A 21271-nucleotide genomic window follows, 5' to 3' on the forward strand; every position below is an offset into this window, starting at 1 on the left:
TTTTCCCAACTTCTCCTACAATCTAAGGGCCAGATTCATTAAGACTTTTCTCCCATTTTTTGTGGATGGTAAAAAAGCCCATAGTGAATCAGGTACTAAAATCTTTAAACTAGGGACAAGTATATTTTGCTAATTATAATGCAAAGCACAAGCAGCTACATGAAGTTTTAGTAAATTATTTAAATTATGAATAAGCATTAATACTTTAAAATACACTCTTTCCTGTTTTGGAAACCAGTGAACAGCTTTCAAATGAAGGCTTATACTCTTCCTTATATTTAGCTTCAGTTATAATCATGGCTGCAGACTTCTGCATTCTCTAATGCTCTATTTGTATTATTTTCCACAGAGAATCTCTCCCCACCCCAAATATTGTTTTCCAGACGTAAGCTGCTGAAGCATTAGTGCAGAACTGATCACACCATGAGAACAGTCCATCTCTCTGGCTTTGCTTCATGCATCTGATTATTTGATGTGAAAAAGACATTAATATGAGACAGAAATATCCTACCTGACAGCAATATCATCATCTTCCCCTCCCCAGCCCCAGTAATTGTTGGGGAAGCCATTCATCTTCATGTATTGCTCTGGGGTCAGGGCAGAAACTCCACCAAAGTACGTCTTGTATGGCAACCTGCATGGGATCAGAATCCATTGTGAGCATTAGGACAGAACTGCAATGTACTACACACAGAGCACAATCCTCTCTAACAAGCAGAAAAACAACGTAATGTCAAGCTTCAAAATTACAAACCTGTTATAGTTTAGCACATATGGTGTAACAAACTCAGAACATTAATAACTGATAAGGACCATAAGGCCCTAAGCTAATCTGCACAAATTACTTCCTGGTGCATAGCACAGGCTCAGTGACCTCTGGCTTCCCTTTACTAGGGGACCTCTTTACTTCTCCCATGCGTTATTGAATACTTTTTATGATTTTCACTTTCATCGCCTCCCCTGGAAGGCTATTCTGTGCACTCATCACACTTTCCATAAAGAAAAATGTTATGATGTTACTCAAGTCTACAACATGTTAAGCGTCAAACACGCTTAAGACGCTTCTCCACGGACACAAGGATGCCATACCAAAATTTGTAGAAACAACATTTTTTATTGCATATCAGTAAGCAATACAGGTAACCCTTGGGAGGTACAGAGTCACAGCAGTTCTCTGGTGAAATGCTCAGGAGAAGCACTACGCTCTGTCTCAGTTTTTACATCATCTACCTCTTCTTTTTATAGATGAAACAATCAATCTGAAGTAAATAAGTCCCTGAATTGCATGAAACTATGGGAATATCATAATCAGTTTCTCATGTCAAAAAGAAGATAAAATTAGAAATATGTTACCCCAATCCCTTTCCCAAATTTTACCAAATTGGGGCCTAATTGCCTGGTGGTCACATTAATCTTCCATTAGTCCCTTGTCCAGTCATGTTTTCATCCTCAGAGAGATCCTGTGCTCAGTGAAGCATAGAGCTAGCAGCTCTGTTTAAGAAGAGAGAGTTGAAGGCTGGAAAGACCCTGGTGTCTACCCATATTTAGGTCTTGATTCATCAAAATCGATATAATTTTCGCATGGATAATGTTCACAATAAGAAAAAGGAGCGCGGCTATAATTTGAGAATTACCGCACTGCGCATTATGTTAGTGCTTCGCATATGTAGTTTATCACAATGTGCATTTAAGTTTCTCACCCCATGATACTTGAACTTCACTACTCATGTAGTGCCCAGTTAGGCTATTATTCTGAGAGAGAGAGGGAGGGAGGGAGGGAGGGAGGGGAGGGGAGCATGAAGCTAGGGCAAAAGAACATTGTATAAATCTCATCTTGGTGGGACTTTCCTCACTCCAAATGACGTCAAATCTTTACTGAGGTGTACTGTGCTGTTCGTACATCTCACTCTGCATGTAAAACTGGCCCAAAAACCCTACACCACCACACCTCACCTTGAGTTACAAGCTGGCCCTCCTATAGCAGTATAAATAGTTGACTACTATGTGTGCCACCCCAAAGGCTCTCTCTCTCTACTCCACTCCCTTTCCCCCTCTCTCCCATGCCCAAAACTGCCCGAAAAAGAATTTGCAATATTTATCATAAATTGCGTTATGGCCGTTTCAGGTATATCGCACAGCTTAACGCCTGCAAAAAAGGTGTAGTTATTTCCAAGGTTAAAAGCATGCAATACGCTATCGCACGATGCAATAATGCCCCTCATTTTCATTAACCCTGCCCTTTTGAATAAATTTGCCAAATTTGCATTCTCACCACATGCTGTGATCAGTAACGCATGTGTTATAGCATTATCGCGGGTGTTAATGTGATAATGCACTTTGATGAATGACCCCGTTAGCTTACAGACATAGTATAAGACTAAAGGAAACCAAGAAAACTCTACAGCACATGTGCCAACCAAAGACATAAGATCAACACCCAGTATGACGAATGGCCTTCTGCTGAGCTACAACCCGACACAATCCCGCATAACCTGGGGTCCTCAGCCATCTAGTCCTCACCAAGAAACTGCTTGCAATCGCCACTCACAAAGGGAAGTAATCTGCAATTAGCACCTGCTTGTATTACAGCTATTCTGTTCATTATTATTACTGCTGTTTTCTCACTATCTTATGTATGTTACATGTGCTCATTCTCATAAGTGAGCACTAGGGTTTAATATTTCTTGTTTTGGGGAAATAGTTTTTAGCAAAGTATATTTTGTATACACATATATTAGAGATGTGAATCGGAACTGAAATCGGATCCGATTCTGGTTCCGATTCACATCTATAGAGATGTGAATCTGAACTGAAATCGGATCCGATTCTGGTTCCGATTCACATCTCTAATATTTATATATTTGTTAGTATAGTATATTTTGCAGATGGAGAAATTACTACTTACTTGACAATTTCTTTTTCTTTAATAAGGACAGGTGGATCCAGAACTAGTAGGTTATGCACCTCTACCAGCAGATGGAGATGGAGCAAAGCTGACATCACGGTGTATATATATACCTCTGCACTGACATTAGCCCCCTGTATTCTCTGCAAAAACCAACTGTGGACAAATTAACAAAACTTGATTATTAACAAATAACCATTCTAGCATTAAGCCAAGAGGAAAACACGGAGGTCAAACAAAGAGTGTAATAACACTAGTCTAGGGACTGAAGCAACACTTACCAGTAACCCCTGAATACACAGCCAAGCAGAAGGAAAACAGCACGACCATCCAGCAGTCAAGGACGGGAAGATGGATCCACGTGTCCTTACTAAAGAAAAGGAAGTTATCAGGTAAGTAGTAATTTCTCCTCCCTTAGCATATGGTCAGGTGGATCCAGAACAAGGGGATGTAACCAAAGCTACTCCAGAATGGGGTGGGAGGCTGCCGAAGGTACGAACACCGCCGCACGCGCAAAGATTGTGTCCTCCCAGGCCTGCACATCCAGGCGGTAGTGCCTGGAAAAGATGTGTAAAGAGGACTATGTCGCAGCTTGGCAAAACTTGTCTGGAGACAACAATCTAATCTCTGTCCATGACACTGCCTGAGCCCTAGTGGATTGAGCCCTAACATAATTAGGCAATGGCTGCTTAGCATCCACATGTGCTGCCGTGACTACTTCCTTAATCCAGCGGGCTATTGAAGCCCACGACTGGATCGCCCTGTTTATTCCCACTGTGGAGAAGTAACAAGCGATCGGTCTTCCTGAGGAGTTCAGAAACCTCCAAATACCTCAAAATATGCTTCTCGACATCCAAGGGCCAGCATGGATACCAACTCTAACATGTGGACTAACTCTAATCCGAACTATCTTTAGTCCGGAATTTGTTATTTCTCCTTTTAACTTAACTTTATCTTTTTTCTTCCAGCTACCTAAGCTTCCAAGTTCACGGTCCTCGTTTAATGTAACTTTGTTTCTTCCTTTACCTAGTTATTTTTACCCCTGTTCGATGTAAACCATCCTGATATGGTATTTAACCATGAAGGTCGGTATAGAAAAATGTTAAATAAAATAAATAAATAAATATTCCATATCTCTTTCCCTGTCCAGAGACAGCAGGAAAAATGACCGATTCAAGTGAAAATCCGAGACCACTTTCGGCACAAAAGACAGACCCAAAAGCAGCTGTATCGCCTCCAGAGTCACCTGAAGAAACAGCTCCCAGCAAGAAAAGGTCTGCAGTTTGGAGAGAGAGCTATATCCATCGCCAGCCCATCGCTATAGAACGCCTTACCCCTAAATCTAAGAACCCAAGTTGACACCAAAACTTTCAAAAAAGAATTAAAAACCTGGCTTTTTACCAGAGCTTTTTCAGAAGATCTCAACTATCAACACCAACAAACTCCCAACCAGACAACTCCAAAGAAAACAAAGACACCATCCTATCAACTTACGACAGACTAATCAAACCATGAACTCTATAACAGAAATCTAAAAATTTCCCCTATATAATCTAACCCTCTTTTACCCCCATTGCTACCTAACTATCTTTAAATTGTATTTGTTAAAACTCTAATATCACTCTCCTAATGTAAACCATCATGATGGCAAAACCGAATATACGGTATACAAAACATGTTAAAATAAATTTTAAAAAAATACTCTATGCGCCAAACAAATTGCCATAAGAAACACTGTTTTCAAGGTCAGTAACCTCAAAGAGAGGCTACACAATGGTCGAAAAGTGGAGCCCGTTAAAAAAAATCCTAAACTAGATTAAGACTCTTCAAAGGCACCAGTAACCGCAAATGCTTTACTCCTTTTAAGAATCGGGCCACATCTGGATGAGCTGACAAGAGTCCACCATTCACGTGACCTCACAAACAGGCAAGAGCCACCACCTGTACCTTTAATGAATTAAGGGCTAACCCTTTAGTCAATCCATCCTGCAAAAATTCCAAAATGAGAGGGATCTTAACTGAATGAGGAAGAACCACTCGATCTTCACACCAACCTAAAACATTTGCCAAACCTGCACCTAGGCTAAGGAAGTGGAGAACCTCCAGGGTAGCATTCTCTGAAATGCTCCCTGTTCCACGTGCAGGTCCCCAGAGGCAGGCAGAGCTCCAAAGTCTCAATGCGAGGATTAGACGATGGTGCAGGGAAGAGGGATTCAGTTTTGTAAGGAGCTGGGGAACCTTTTGGGGAAGGGGAGACTTTCCGAAAGGATGGGCTCCACCATAAGCAGAGTGGAACCAAGCTGCTAGCACTTTTAAAAAGGAGACAGAGCAGCTTTTAAACTAGAACAAGGGGGAAAGCAGACAGTCACTCAACAGTGCATGGCTCGGAGGAATGTATCTTTGAAGGATACTAATGAAAACAGGAGAGTTACGGCATCCCACCAAGGAGGTTCCAATAAAGCGTAATAAAGTCCATGTGCTTATAATTTAAAAAAATCATCTGAGCTAAAGAAGTCCAAACTATCCCTATCAACTGAAAAGCACATTGTTAATGCAAACAAAACATGTACTTTAAAATGTCTGTATGCCAATCACAGAAGTCTAAGAAGTAAGATGGGAGAGTTAGAGTGTTTAGTAATAAATGATGAGATTGACATAATTGGCATCTCAGAGACCTAGTGGAAGGAGGATAATCAATTAGTCAGGGATATATCAGGGTACAAAATATGTCACAATGATAGGGAGGATCAACTTGGTGGGGGTATGGTACTTTATATTCGGGAGGGTATAGAGTCCAACAGGATAAACTTCATACAAGAGACTAAATGCTCAGTAGAATCTATATGGGTAGAAATCCCATGTATGTTGGGTAAGAGTATAGTGATAGGAGTCTGCTACCATCCACCTGGCCAAAATGATCAGACAGATGATGAAATGCTAAGAGAAATCAGGGAAACTAACCAACCAATTTGGCAGTGCAGTAATGGGAGATTTCAGTTACCCCAGTACTGAATGGGTAAATGTAACATCAGGACCTGCTAGAGACAAAGTTCTCGGATTGAATAAAAGACTGCTTCATGGAACAATTGATTACAGAACCAACGAGAGGAGGAGATATTTTAGATTTGCAGGATTTGGTGAGAGGTAATGGTGTTGGGGGCCACTTGATAATAGTGATCATAACATGATCTAATTTGAACTTATGACTGGAAGGGGGACAATATATAAAAACACTAAGTTTTCAAAAGGGAAACTTTGATAAAATGAAGAAAATGGAAGAAAACTGAAAGGTGCAGCTGCAAAGGTTAAAAGTGTACAAAAGGCATGGACACTGTTTAAAAATAAAATCTTAGAAGTGCAGTCCAGATGTATTCCACACATTAAGAAAAGTAGAAGGAAGGCAAAACAATTACTGGCATGGTTAAAAGGTGAGGTGAAAGAGGCTATTTTAGCCAAAAAACATCCTTCAAAAATTGGACAAAGGATCCATCAAAAGAAAACAGGAAAAAGCATAAGCATTGTCAAGTTAAGTGTAAAACATTGATAAGGCAGGCTGAGAGAATTTGAAATTAAGTTGGTCATAGAGGCAAAAACTAATTAACTTTTTAAAATATATCTGAAGCAAGAAACATGTGAGGGAGTTGATTGGACCATTAGATGACCGATGAGTTAAAGGGGCTCTTAGGCAAGATAAGGCCATTGTAGAAAAACTAAATTAATTCTTTGCTTCTGTATTTACTAATGAGAGTGAGGAGTTAGATGAACTTAACCAAATCACTGTGAACCTGGAAGATGTAGTAGGCCAGATTGACAAACTAAAGAGTAGTAAATCACCAGATAGTATGCATCCTAGGGTTCTGAAGGAACTCGAAAATGAAATTTCTAATCTATTAGTTAAAATTTGTAACCTATCATTAAAATCATCCATTGTACCTGAAAACTGGAGGGTGGCCAATGTAACCCCAATATTTAAAACAGGCTCCAGGGGCAATCCAGGAATCTACAGACTAGTGAGCCTGACTTCAGTGCCAGGAAAAATAGTAGAAACTATTCTAAAGATCCAAATCATAGAGCATATAGAAAGACATGGTGTAATGGAACACAGTCATCATGGATTTACCCAAGGGAAGTCTTGCCTAACAAACCTGCTTCATTTTTTTTAAGGGTTTAATAAACGTGGATAAAGGTGAACCGGTAGATGTAGTGTATTTGGATTTTCAGAAGCCGTTTGACAAAGTCCCTCATGAGAGGCTTCTAAGAAAACTAAAAAGTCATGGGATAGGAGGCAAAGTCCTTTCGTGGATTAAAAACTGTTAAAAGACAGGAAACAGAGTAGGATTAAATGGTCAGTTTTTTTCAGTGGAAAAGGGTAAACAGTGGAGTGCCTCAGGGATCTGTACTTGGACCGGTGCTTATCAATATATATATATATCTATACTAATAAACGAAGCTTGACCGACGTGCCGCAAATGCGCAGTAGAGACCAGCTCTACCGCGCATGTGCGGGCGAGCACGTCGGTCTGAGCCAGCGTCAGAAAAAAAGAAAAAACAATGGTGGCGTCCAGTGGCAGCGGCAGCGGCGTCCGGTGGTAGCGGCGGCGGGTGGCAGCGGCATGGCGGCATCCAGCGGCGGCGGCATTGGGTGGTGGCGGCGTCCGGTGGTAGCGGCGGCGGCGGGAGGCAGCGGCGGCGGCGGCATTGGGTGGCGGCGGCGGCATCCGGTGGTAGCGGCGGCGGCGGCGGGTGGCAGCGGCATGGCGGCGTCCAGCGGCGGCGGCGTCCGGTGGCGGCGGCGAGGGAGGAGAGAGAGAAGGAGGGACTGACAGAGAGAGGGAGGGACTGAGTGAGAGGGGAGGAGAGAGAGGGAGTGGGACTGAGTGAGAGGGAGAGAGGGAGTGGGACTGAGGGAGAGGGGGGGACTGAGTGAGGGGGGAGGGAGATAGAGAGGGAGTGGGACATAGAGGGAGAGGGGGGAGGGAGTGGGACAGAGGGAAGGAGTGGGACTGAGGGAGAGAGGGACTGAGGGAGAGAGAGGGAAGGAGTGGGACAGAGTGAGTGGGAGGGAGGGAGTGGGACAGAGTGAGAGGGGGAGGGAGTGGGACTGAGGGAGAGTGGGGAGGGGAGGGAGTGGGACTGAGGGGAGAGGGGGAGGGAGTGGGACTGAGGGAGAGTGAGAGGAGGGAGAGAGGGGGGAGGGAGTGAGACTGAGTGAGAGGAGAGGGAGGAGTGGGTGGGAGGTAGGGGGTGAGGGGAGAGAGAATGAGGGGGAGGTGAGAGACAGAGGGATGTAGCCCTTTTTAACGGCTTAACGGCGGTGGCAGCGAGGGAGGAGAGAGAGAGGGAGGGACTGACAGAGAGAGTGAGGGACTGAGTGAGAGGGGAGGAGAGAGAGGGAGTGGAGTGAGTGGGAGGGAGGGAGTGGGACGGAAGGAGAGGGGGGGACTGAGTGAGGGGGGAGGGAGATAGAGGGAGAGGGGGGAGGGAGTGGGACAGGGAAGGAGTGGGACTGAGGGAGAGGGGGGGAGGGAGAGAGAGGGAGGGAGGGAGTGGGACAGAGGGAAGGAGTGGGACTGAGGGAGAGGGGGAGGGAGTGGGACTGAGGGAGAGTGAGTGGGACTGAGAGAAGGAGGGAGGGGAGTGGGACTGAGGGAGAGTGGGAGAGAGGGGGGAGGGAGGGAGTGAGACTGAGTGGGAGGAGAGGGAGGAGTGGGAGGAGTGGGTGAGAGGGAGGGAGGTAGGGGTGGAGGGGGGAGGGAGTGGGACAGGGAAGGAGTGGGACTGAGGGAGAGAGAGGGAAGGAGTGGGACAGAGGGAAGGAGTGGGACTGAGGGAGAGGGGGAAGGAGTGGGACTGAGGGAGAGTGAGTGGGACTGAGAGAAGGAGGGAGGGAGGGAGTGGGACTGAGGGAGGGAGTGGGACTGAGGGAGAGTGGGAGAGAGGGGGGAGGGAGGGAGTGAGACTGAGTGGGAGGGAGGGACTGAGTGGGAGGAGAGGGAGGAGTGGGTGAGAGGGAGGGAGGTAGGGGGTGGAGGGGAGAGAGAATGAGGGGGAGGTGAGAGACAGAGGGATGTAGCCCGTTTTAACGGGCTTAACGGCTTGTATATATATAAATGATCTGGAAAGAAATACGACACGTGAGGTAATCAAATTTGCAAATGATACAAAATTATTCAGAGTAGTTAAATCACAAGCGGATTGTGATAAATTGCAGGAAGTCTTTGCAAGAGTGGAAGATTAGGAAGAAAACAAGGGTTAGACGCCAAGGTCTTTTTCAAAACTTTATTGTGGTGGAGACGTATGAATTCTTACAGCCTAACTCTGGCCAAGTTTCGCCGTTGACAAAATGGTTGCCTCAGGGGCTAAGAATAAATAAACATTTTTATTAAAACAATCCATAAAAACTCAAATTAAATATGAACAGACGATTAATGTTCATAAATAACATTAATATCAAATTAAACCAATAAATGGAAAATTAAAAACAAATAAATAAAAAATGACAACAGAATTCTTATTCTAATGGTGACAGTAAACTGAGATATTAAAATATGGAGAGGTGAAAAATCTTGAATACCATTTATAAAATCATAATTCCCTTCTTTTGTAAAAAATCCTTCTCAAACAAATTTCTTTTCTCAAACTAATTATCACAGTCTGCCCATATTTTGAATAAATTATCTAAGAAATTTTCTAAAAAACCTTTAACATAAATCAATCAAAGGAATTAAAAGAATTGAAATTTTACCTCAATTTAGTTGGATGGACCCGGAGTGAAACATCTGAAATCTTGTGTCCCACACTTGTTATGTGTGATCCGCTATATTAATTCTAAAAAGGTGTATGTAAGATCATTATAATTTATGCTCCTATTCTTTGAGAATTAATTTATTGCCACATCTGTGTTCCTGATTGTACTAACCTTATTCATTTTTATGAAATTCATAATCTTGTTAATGCGATGTATTTGTTGGGGTTCCAACTGAAACATCGAATTAGTTCTATACTGCGGTTATTTGTGCTATATTAATAGAAGAGATATTATGAAAAAACTGTCAAACATCGCTTAAGCCTATGTGCAAACCAAGGTGTATTACTGATTGTATTTGGTGTCAATGATGAGGAGATTAGTAATCGATAGAATAAAATTCAAAAAAATGGTAGACTGATGTGGCAACTTTTACTGCATACATCATTTTATACTTCATAATTATTCCACCATTATCCTTGAAATAATTGCAACCAGTCTCACTATGGTTCCTTTTCACTGTAACACCGCTTTGTTGAGGACGAAATGTAATCAGGATTAGTAAATACAGATAGGATTACTAATATTTCATCAAGAATCCTTAGTACCGATGAGATCAGCCCATATTTTCTTGTAACGTGGGTACTAGAACCATAGCCCACAGGCTGAGGAGTCTTGACAACATACGCTCCCCTGTCCGTCTCTTCTGCAGAGAGTTGCAGAGAAACACCATGAAAATATCCCGAGGAACATGGCAAAACTACAGCGCATAGCCATCTCTTATCTCCAGAACCCACTGGTTTGACGTGATCTCGACCCACCTCTGATTTAAAAAAAAAAAAAAAAAGACAGAGGTAACCCCCTATCTCCTGTTCCCTGGGGGTGGGTTGGCACACCTTTATTGGGGGGGGGGCTCCACCTCCCGAGCCTGCACCCCATCTCGGCTACCTGGGATGAAAGGACTGAGATCTACCCAAAGATCGAGTCCTCTGAAAGGCTGTTCCTTTGTAGGGTCGAAAACATTCAAACCCCTAGAACAGTGGTTCTCAACCCTGTCCTGGCGACCCCCCCAGCCAGTCGGGTTTTCAGGATATCCACAATGAATATGCATGAGAGAAAATTTGCATACACTGCCTCCATAACATGCAAATTTTCTCTCATGCATATTCATTGTGGATATCCTGAAAACCCGTCTGGCTGGGGGGGTCCCCAGGACAGGGTTGAGAACCACTGCACTAGAACAACCTCTCATGCTGAAGGGGCACAGTGTCTGTTTCTTATCCTCTGGTAACTAAGGAGCTTGGGACTCACCCCACTTACTGGCTATTTTCTCCAGCTCGCTCCCAAACAAGAGTGAGCCTATAAAGAGCAATTATGTAATGTTAGACTTCAAGACTGAAGACTGACTAATTCCTCAGCCATAGCTGATGCCTGGCTGCTATTACCAAAAGTGCAGACCAAATCACAGCTCGCATCTGTCAAAAAGGCAGCTGCCGGTTCTATCACTGGCCTGGAATTCACACCAGACTCACCGACCTCCTGAGAGAGAAGTAAACAAGAGCGAGCCACCAGAGAACAACAAGAAGTTATCTGCAAATTCATTGCCATTGCTTCAAAATCCTGCTTAAGGATAGCCTCAATTCTCCTATCCTGTGCATCCTTCAAGGCCACTCTCCCCCTTCTAATGGGATAGTTATCTGCTTAGTAACGGCACATACAAGTGCATCCACTTTTGGAACGCGCAAAAGCTCTCTTGCCGCTGGATCCAGGGGGTACGGCCCTTCCAAGGCTCTTCTCCCTTTAAAATTATCTTCCGGAGCACCCCATTCCAGATCAATCAATTCTTGAACGGCCTCCGTAACAGGGAATAAACATGAGGCCTTAAGCAAAGAATTCAAAATGGGATCTTTCTTTGGCTTAGACATGGATTCAGCACCCTGTACTCCCACTTTCCAGACATCTTCAATATCTGGAAAGTGATCACCGGCAGCTTAGCTCTGAGAAAGAAACGCAACATAGTTCTATACGGCTCCAATCCCAGAGGAATGTCTCTATCAATTAGGAGAAAGGATCGGCTTCATCATCCATGCAATCTGAGTCCCCATCTGGGAAACCTGCAACAGGTCTAGGAGTATTCTGACGCTTACCCGCAGCACCAGACATGCGGGAATCTTCAGCCTGTAATCCTGATCTGTTAAAGACTGGCTGGGGCAGAGAACTGTGCCTGAAGAAAAGTCTGCAGTGCTTGATAAAAAATTCTACCCAAGAAAAGGCAGAGGGATCCATGCCCAAACCAGGAAGCATCTGTCCTGCCCCCACTGAACTACTTTCCCTCGCTGAAGAACCAGTTAGGGGAGCCACAAAATCAAGCAAGACCTCTGGCAGCTCTTGTTCCATTCCCAAATCCAGCTGGGAAGAACCAGGCTTAGTAAAATCAGATGAAGGCAATTCTCCCTGAGCTTCCAAATAGCGCTGGCACAAGTTAGAGGGAATGCCGGGCTGAGATGTCCGAATATGATACTGGTGCCATTAGGCTGTCTGTATGCCCTGAGAGTCGTCTGATATCAGTGCGACCAGCTGTGTCTATGCTGCAAAAAATAGGCACCCAAAAGTTAGGCGTTCAGCACCTGTGCCTTGAGAAGCATACAAAACTGAGCTCCTGGCAGAACGCTTCAGATATAGCAAGCACAAAAGAGCACTCAGGTAGACGCCCCTATATGCCCAACTAGGTGCACAAACTGGATGCCCAACTGGACTCACAGCCAGGCGTACAAGCACGGACCGACGGAACTGAAGAGGGCAGTGTGACCAAAAAGGCTGCTCAACCCACCAAGCTCCTCCGGAGGCAGGAACTAACTTTGGATCGATGGGCCGAGCATGGAGACCGGAGGGGAGAGGAATCCCTTAACTTTTTTTTTTTTATTTAAAGTATTCTTTACCTGAGCTCAGCCCATCCCAGCTGAGTACAAGGTCGGTCTCTGGCTGTTGGGGGAAAATGCAAGGACCTTCACCCTGCGCTCGGCTTCTTGCACCCAGTTACCTTTCAGCTGTTTTTTTTTACAGCTAAGTCCATGCCAGCTGAAAAACCAGCTACTGGACCAAGGCACTCGTATGAGGGAGGGATGAAAGATATCACCTCAGGAATTCTCGACTGAGGGAGGGACCATAAGGTATCACTACAGGAAAGCGGGGCAAATCAAAATTTCTTTAAGCAATCCCCAGTAGGGAGATGCACATCTACCATGTGTTGAAGACAGAGAATACTGGCAGGCTCATGTCAGTGCAGGGATGTATATACCATGATGTCAGCTTTGTTCTGTCTCCCTATACTGGTAGAGGTGCATTACCCACTTGTTCTGGATCCACCTATCCATATGCTAAGAAAATATTTATTTCACAAATCATTATCTGTGGGAAGGAGAAAAACATTTGCCTTATCCTGGACCCCACCTCGACGAAATCTGTGACAAGCGGTTATTAGTATCTCAAATCTTCCACACCACAATCTCCCCTGCCCTCATTCATGCTCAGCTTGTTTGGATTTCGACATCTGAGATGCACAACTCTGTACTTTTTTTCCATTGGAAATTACCTACTAAGTTCTTAAACCTTCCTTGAGGTTTATAAGATGACTGTCTACACAGGCTGCCAGCTCCAGCTAGAAACAGTTGTGAGTTTGCTTGTGAACTGGAACTTGGTGCTGTGGTGTGTGGTGTGATTTTTTTTTTTTTTTTTAAGATAAGGATATTGTTTTTAATACATTTGTATGACTTTTAGGCTCACTTGTACATGGCTTCAAGTAACCAAAATTAGAACTTATGGGATCAAAAAGGAATACAAATATATCCACTGTACGTATTAGAAAGGAATTCTGAAGGAAAACACGCACTTGTACCCAAACTTGTCCATGGCAATGGAGGCGTGCTTGGGGAACCTGTCACAGGTATAAAGATTCCTGTCATCCTCAGGAATCAGGTCCACATCATGGAAGAACATGCAATCCCAGTCTTCATCTTTCATCGCTTCCTTAAAGCCTACGTTCAGCAGTTTGGCTCGATTAAAGGTGAAGTTCCCAGCCTGAGGAAGGAGAGATGAATAAACATTATCTGTGCTGTTCTGCTATGAATGAACTGGAAATGTTAACTTCCCATACTTGCTAACATTCTTCTTGGCCTAATTGTGCTCACAGAATTATAAAGTCAAAACAGGTTCTGAACTTTTAACTTCACAGGTAACTGAATGTATGGTTGTAAAGTATTAGATTATAAAGAACATTATACACTTATTTGGCCAAAAATTGGAAGAAGGATCCAACAGAAGAAAATAGGATAAAGCATAAACATTGGCAAGTTAAATGTAAGACATTGATAAGACAGGCTAAGAGAGAATTTGAAAAGAAGTTGGCTGTAGAGGCAAAAACTCACAGTAAAAACTTTTTTAAATATATCCGAAGCAGAAAGCCTGTGAGGGAGTCAGTTGGACCGTTAGATGATCGAGGGGTTAAAGGGGCACAGAGAAGATAAGGCCATCGCGGAAAGATTAAATGATTTCTTTGCTTCGGTGTTTACTGAAGAGGATGTTGGGGAGGTACCCATAATGGAGAAAGTTTTCATGGGTAATGATTCAGATGGACTGAATCAAATCACGGTGAACCTAGAAGATGTGGTAGGCTTGATTGACAAACTGAAGAGTAGTAAATCACCTGGACCGGATGGTATACACCCCAGAGTTCTGAAGGAACTAAAAAATGAAATTTCAGACCTATTAGTAAAACTTTGTAACTTATCATTAAAATCATCCATTGTACCTGAAGACTGGAGGATAGCAAATGTAACCCCAATATTTAAAAAGGGCTCCAGGGGCGATCCGGGAAACTACAGACTGGTTAGCCTGACTTCAGTGCCAGGAAACATAGTGGAAAGTGTTCTAAACATCAAAATCACAGAACATATAGAAAGACATGGTTTAATGGAACAAAGTCAGCATGGCTTTACCCAGGGCAAGTCTTGCCTCACAAATCTGCTTCACTTTTTTGAAGGAGTTAATAAACATGTGGATAAAGGTGAACCGGGTAGGTAGATATAGTATGCTTGGATTTTCAGAAGGCATTTGACAAAGTTCCTCATGAGAGGCTTCTAGGAAAAGTAAAAGTCATGGGATAGGTGGCGATGTCCTTTCGTGGATTGCAAACTGGCTAAAAGACAGGAAACAGAGAGTAGGATTAAATGGGCAATTTTCTCAGTGGAAGGGAGTGGACAGTGGAGTGCCTCAGGGATCTGTATTGGGACCCTTACTGTTCAATATATTTATAAATGATCTGGAAAGAAATACGAGTGAGATAATCAAATTTGCAGATGACACAAAATTGTTCAGAGTAGTTAAATCACAAGCAGATTGTGATAAATTGCAGGAAGACCTTGTGAGACTGGAAAATTGGGCATCCAAATGGCAGATGAAATTTAATGTGGATAAGTGCAAGGTGATGCATATAGGGAAAAATAACCCATGCTATAATTACACGATGTTGGGTTCCATATTAGGTGCTACAACCCAAGAAAGAGATCTAGGTGTCATAGTGGATAACACATTGAAATCGTCGGTTCAGTGTGCTGCGGCAGTCAAAAAAGCAAACAGAATGTTGGGAATTATTAGAAAAGGAATGATGAATAAAACGGAAAATGTCATAATGCCTCTGTATCGCTCCATGGTGAGACCGCACCTTGAATACTGTGTACAATTCTGGTTGCCGCATCTCAAAAAAGATATAATTGCGATGGAGAAGGTACAGAGAAGGGCTACCAAAATGATAAGGGGAATGGAACAACTCCCCTATGAGGAAAGACTAAAGAGGTTAGGACTTTTCAGCTTGGAGAAGAGACTACTGAGGGGGGATATGATAGAGGTGTTTAAAATCATGAGAGGTTTAGAACGGGTAGATGTGAATCGGTTATTTACTCTTTCGGATAGTAGAAAGACTAGGGGACACTCCATGAAGTTAGCATGGGGCACATTTAAAACTAATCGGAGAAAGTTCTTTTTTACTCAATGCACAATTAAACTCTGGAATTTGTTGCCAGAGAATGTGCTTCGTGCAGTTAGTATAGCTGTGTTTAAAAAAGGATTGGATAAGTTCTTGGAGGAGAAGTCCATTACCTGCTATTAAGTTCACTTAGAGAATAGCCACTGCCATTAGCAATGGTTACATGGAATAGACTTAGTTTTTGGGTACTTGTCAGGTACTTGTGGCCTGGATTGGCCACTGTTGGAAACAGGATGCTGGGCTTGATGGACCCTTGGTCTGACCCAGTATAGCATTTTCTTATGTTCTTATGATGTTATGAAAATTCAGTAAAGCTGTTTACATGCAACAAGTGCTCCCCTAAAACAGAAATTCACTGTGCGCACAACCAAGTTCTCACCCAGTTTAATTTCAAATCCCACACTGGCTAGTTTGTTTTCCACTTATCTGTGTGGAAATGTCAAATGATTTACTGAAATGCAGATAAAGCATGTGTTTTATCCCACTAATCTGCTACTCTTTTTACTTAAAAGAAAAATCAAGTTTGTTTGCGGTGAAGAAATTTACCCCTAAAAAAGAGATGTCCCCAGGGCTATGCTGAAAAAGAAGAAAAAAAAAGACTTAAAAAATGTCAAACTTAACCCTTAGTTAAGTACAAGAGCTTGAAAAAAAAAAAAAGAATTACCGTATATCAGTTTCCTGAGACCTTTGGTGCTGCAGAAGAAAAGAATGTGTCGGATTTTATCAGTGAACAAAACCAAACTGAGGTCCACTAAAGAATGCCAACTATCATGCACATGCAGTAATGCAGTGTACCATACAAAGTACAATATAAAACTCAGCAGCAGCGTGGCCAGGTTTTCATGAAAGAACAAGCACTTCTTTCCAAAAAAACAAGCCCAAAAAAAGCCCAAAACACCTGAGACTGAAACTTTTTTTTTTATTTTTTATAGCATTTAACGCCCTCACATACTCATTCCTCTCACCCCACCCCCCTCCAAGCACATCTCTGGCCCCCACACTCTCATTCCCCCCCTCCCAGCACATCTCTGGCTCCCCACACACTGATTCCCCCCTCCCTAACCCCTCCGAGCACATCTCTGGCCCCCCCACACACTGATTCCCCCCTCCCAGCACATCTCTGGCCCCCCACACACTGATTCCCCCCTCCCAGTACATCTCTGGCCCCAACTGCATGGGCTCTTCGGAGGTAATTTTACCAGTCCCCGCAGTCTGTTTGGGAGAGATTGAGCATAGAAGTCTCCACGAGGCTATAGGAGGTCTTTTAGAAGGCTGTAGCTCCCGAGTCCTCTCTTGGAGTTGACGATCAAAAGTATGAAGAGCCCATTCCCCTGGATGGGAATGAGGCCTCAGAAAGAAGGTGGGCAAGACAATGGACTGATAGATGTGAAAATTAGTCACGACCTTAGGCAGAAACGTGGGGTGCTATGCAAGACCACACGATCATGGAAAAAACCTTGTGTATGGCGGTACATAACCAAGGCCTGAAGCTCACTAACTGTAAAAGCCGAAGTGATAGCCACTAGGAATATAACCTTCCAGGTGAGGAACTTCGGGTCGCAGGAGCACAAAGGCTCAAAAGGAGGACGCATGAGCCACGCTAGGTCAATGTTGAGGTCCCAGGACACAACAGGAGGCCGAAGAGAGGAATTTAATTGAAGTAGACCCTGCATAAAGCAACCCACTAAAGACTGCACCAATATGGGTGTTCCAGCGACACCTCAGTGATACAAACTAACCACACTTATATGAACCCTGACAGAGGTGTTTTTAAGGCCAGACTCAGAAAGGTGCCACAAATAGTCTAGGAACCTGGGCAGGGGGCATGTGAATGGATCTATGCCATGCCCCACATACTAGGCGGAGAGCCGCTTCCATTTCAGTCTGTAAGACTTCCTGGTGAAAGGCTTTCTAAAAGCTACCCATCTAAACCTGGTGACTTCCCGGATTTTAAATTCTTGATAGCCCAATCTATCTCAAATAGGGATATCGGCTTATCAAATTGGCGTTGGCCCTCTATTGACAGCTCTGGTAGAGGGACAGGCTGCAAAAAAGTCGCAATCTGTTCCTCAGACGGTGCCACCTCCGGTTGATATAACTCCTCACAGAACTCCAGAAACCTGGCCCTGATCTCTGGTTGGTGCAATAGCATCTTTCCCTGTTTAGCCTTAATGTGATAGATCATGTCTCTATTTCTTTTTATCTGTAAGCGTCTGGCAAGAAGTTTACTATGCTTGTCGCCAAATTCATAGTGCCACTGCTTGAGAATATCTAAGGAAAAGGCTATGCCCTCCACATCTAGGGCTGCAATCTCTTCCCTCTTTTGAATTACTAATCTAACTGGAAAAGACCCCGGTTTCCCCTTGTGTTGTCGTCCTAAATCCCTCAGCTCTTGTAATAGAATTGCTTTCTTGGCCTGTTTCTGCTTTTTATGATAGGAGGCTATACTAATAAAATGGCCTCATAGGACCGCTTTCAGGCCCATTGTGCAATAGGAGAGACCGCTTCATCCCCATTAAAGGAGAAGATTGAAATTTATCACTTCAGCGATATGGTCAAAATATTTTGGCTCATGCAGTAATGAATCCTTGAGCCTCCAAAATTTTCTTCCAGTATCTGCTGATGTCAGGTTCACCGTCCAACAAACTGGGGCATGGTCGGACCAGGTGATAGCCTCGATATCTACTCTGGATGTAGCTCCCACAAGATCCTTAGTTATGAGAAAATAATCAATTTTGGTATATGAATTGTGGGCAGGTGAATAAAAGGAATAATTTCGAATGTGGGGGAAATACAGCCTCCAAATATCTACCACATTGCTGGTCTTTATGAAATGTTTTCATGGCCTTATGTGCTCCATGAGACCCTGAAATGGTCTGTGCAGAAGTATCTAGGGATGGGGAGAGGGCGATATTAAAATCTCCCGCCACAATTATATGCTGCCCAGAAAATTGGTTGGCTTGTTTTAGTACTTCTAAAATTTCCCTTTGCTGAGTGGGTCTGCAATAGACATTCACTAACACCAGTTCCCAATCATGAATTATGACTTTAAGGAGGAGAAAACGGCCTTGAGGGTCTGCATAACACTTAGAAACGTGTACCAATAATCCGTATGCAGAGAGGATTCCCACTCTATTATATCTCCTTTGATTTATAGCTGGAGCATAGTATTGAAGGGGATACCTCTTTGAGACTATGACTCGTTCATGACAGCGACGGAGGTGAGTTTCTTGGAAGAAAACTACCGATGCAGAGAGTTTCGTTAGCTCCTTAAACAACAGCTGCCGTTTAAACGGGGAGTTTAACCCTTTAACATTAAACATAATGAAGACCTCACCCATAGACATAGTGAACGCCCAAGCCCAGCATAGCCCAAATAAGAAATCCTAAGTCACACTGTAGCTCTAAACATTTCCTCTGAGACTCGTTCCCGCCGCTAGGGCATCCCACTATTATGAGTCCCTCGGGACCCCTAGATGTGTCAACAGATAGTATGCATCACTTAGTCACTCGTCCCCCCTCCCCCCAACCTCTTGTACCCGTTTCCACCTTCCCTCCCACTCCCCACCCTCCTCCCCTTTCCCCTCCCCTTGAATCCAATCACCCACCAGAATGGTGAGCCCCTAACCATGGAGGATAGCCCTCCTCCCTCCCCCACAGTCTAACGTAACTCATCCCACCACTTTAAACGGGCTGTGGCGATTTTATAAACCCCATTTTTAAATTAACTTGTAACATTTGAAGACTTAGCCAACAATAAGTACCAATAATAAGTCAACAATACAAAAATCCAAACCACTAGTGAATAGAACAGTCATCAGCATTGCGTCCTGGGGTGAATTCCAGGCTTTCCTGGGTACCTCATCTGGGTTCGATGAGGCAGTCCTGAGCCCCCATGATGTGACGATCAGTGTCTTGCTCTCTACCAGCAATTTGAAGTGACGTGCGTCGAAACTCTGCCCCCTGCCATCCGGGCTATATTCTCCTCAGGATGGCGCTCCCCGCATGGTCCTGGGCTGACTCTCCGAATTTCAGATAAATCGCCGGCCGCCCTTACCCACGTGTTGCCATTGTGGCTGGCTAGGAGCAGAAACTGTTGCGCTTTATCCAGCGAGGCAATCTCGATGCCAGCCGCTTGTAGAAGGAGTACGGCTTCTGCCATGGATTTTACCAGAGAGGTAACTCCTTTCAGAGTAAAGGTAAGGCCCCAAGGAAAGACCCATCGATATCTCTTGCCTTCGTTCCGAAGGACTGCAGTCAGGAGTTGCACCTCCCTTCATCGGAGTGTAGCCGGGGTTGTCATAAATTTGTAGTTTGTGTCCCTCCCAGCTAAAGGGTGACACTTGTCATGCACTGTGCATAACATCGTCTTTAATTAAATAGCTATGAAGGCAGATGGTAAGATCCTTAGGGGCATTATGGGGGGCTGCCCCCAATGCACGATGAGCCCGTTCTATAACCACCTCTGTGCGCCTCTGTTTCTCCCCCCGCTTCAGGGGCTGAGAATAGAAGGGCAGCACATATTTTCCTGGATACATCCATACCATTTGAATACTCAGGCTGCTCCGGTAGGCCCCTTAGAGCATCTGGACCTGTTCTCTAAGTCCTCCAATTTTAGTTGAATATCTTCCTGCTGGTTCTGTATTTCTTGGACTTCTGTGGTAAGCACTGCCATCTTCAAAACCTGTCCTTCTACTATCCCTTCTGCGTCCTCCACCCTGCTGCCTAAGTCTCGCAGGCTCTGCCGGATGCCTTCCAAATTCTCTCAGTGATCAGATAAAAAATTTAATTTCTGCGAACCATTTATCAAAGTCCTGTTTAGTGAGGGAGGTCACCGCTGCACCATTAATTGTCTCCACCAGTACGCCAGGGTCTGATTGAGCCTCTACATGTAGTCCTACGAGTTCTTTACCCAGGGCCGCATACCTGGATCCTTTGGCATCATAGAATAGCAAGCGAGGTCCACCGGTTTTCTTTTGCTAGCCATAACCGCTAAAAGTTCTCCGCTTCCTATGCTGTATTTCTGGGAGCAGCGGGATGACATCTAGCCCTACTTATCTCCCTCCCAGGGGAGGGAGATAAGTAGGGCTAGACGTCCATGCTGGTTGGGGATGTCACATTCCTCTCAGTCCCTACTTAGATTCTGAGACTTCCTGTGAAAGCATGCAATTTAGAAAGTGCTGCTAGGCTTCACTTCTTAAAGGTAGCTACAGAAATCTGGTTGCTGGAAACCTGCTACCGCAAGATGACTGCAGAGGGCAGCAGAAGACCATGAGGTGAGGGCTTCCGTGAAAGTGCTCCAGAAACAGTAATCCACTTATACTTTGGGAGGGATAAGATCTCAAGATCCCCGTGAAGAAACTATTCTGCCCTCCCTCAAAGCAGTTCAATTTCTAGGTGTCGTTTGTTATTTTCCCCCTTTCCTGGGTTCCTGTACTGTTTGTGTTCTGCCAAGATGGCTGCCAGGGAGAAAGCTATGCCGGGGTTGTCACGTTGCTTCAGCTCCCCTGCTACTCCACGAGCCTGAAGCCCCTCCGCTGCTGCAGGGCAAATCTGCATGCTCCCTCTCCCATCAGCAGCA

General features: G+C 44.2%; 1 protein-coding gene across 2 annotated transcripts in view; it reads right to left on the reverse strand.

Annotated features, from left to right (window-relative positions):
- Positions 1-21271, reverse strand: part of LOC115075977 (beta-1,4-galactosyltransferase 3-like) — a 122168-nt gene that overhangs the window by 33595 nt on the left and 67302 nt on the right. For both annotated transcript variants that reach the window (XM_029576989.1, XM_029576988.1), the window contains exons 4-5: positions 13540-13727; positions 512-634 (exon numbers count right to left, since the gene is read on the reverse strand). In XM_029576989.1, the coding sequence (XP_029432849.1) occupies positions 512-634; positions 13540-13727 (311 nt within the window). The remainder of the gene's footprint in view (positions 1-511; positions 635-13539; positions 13728-21271) is intronic.

The sequence above is a fragment of the Rhinatrema bivittatum genome, chromosome 14, assembly GCF_901001135.1.
Source record: "Rhinatrema bivittatum chromosome 14, aRhiBiv1.1, whole genome shotgun sequence".
In the NCBI taxonomy this organism is placed as follows: Eukaryota; Metazoa; Chordata; class Amphibia; order Gymnophiona; family Rhinatrematidae; genus Rhinatrema; species Rhinatrema bivittatum.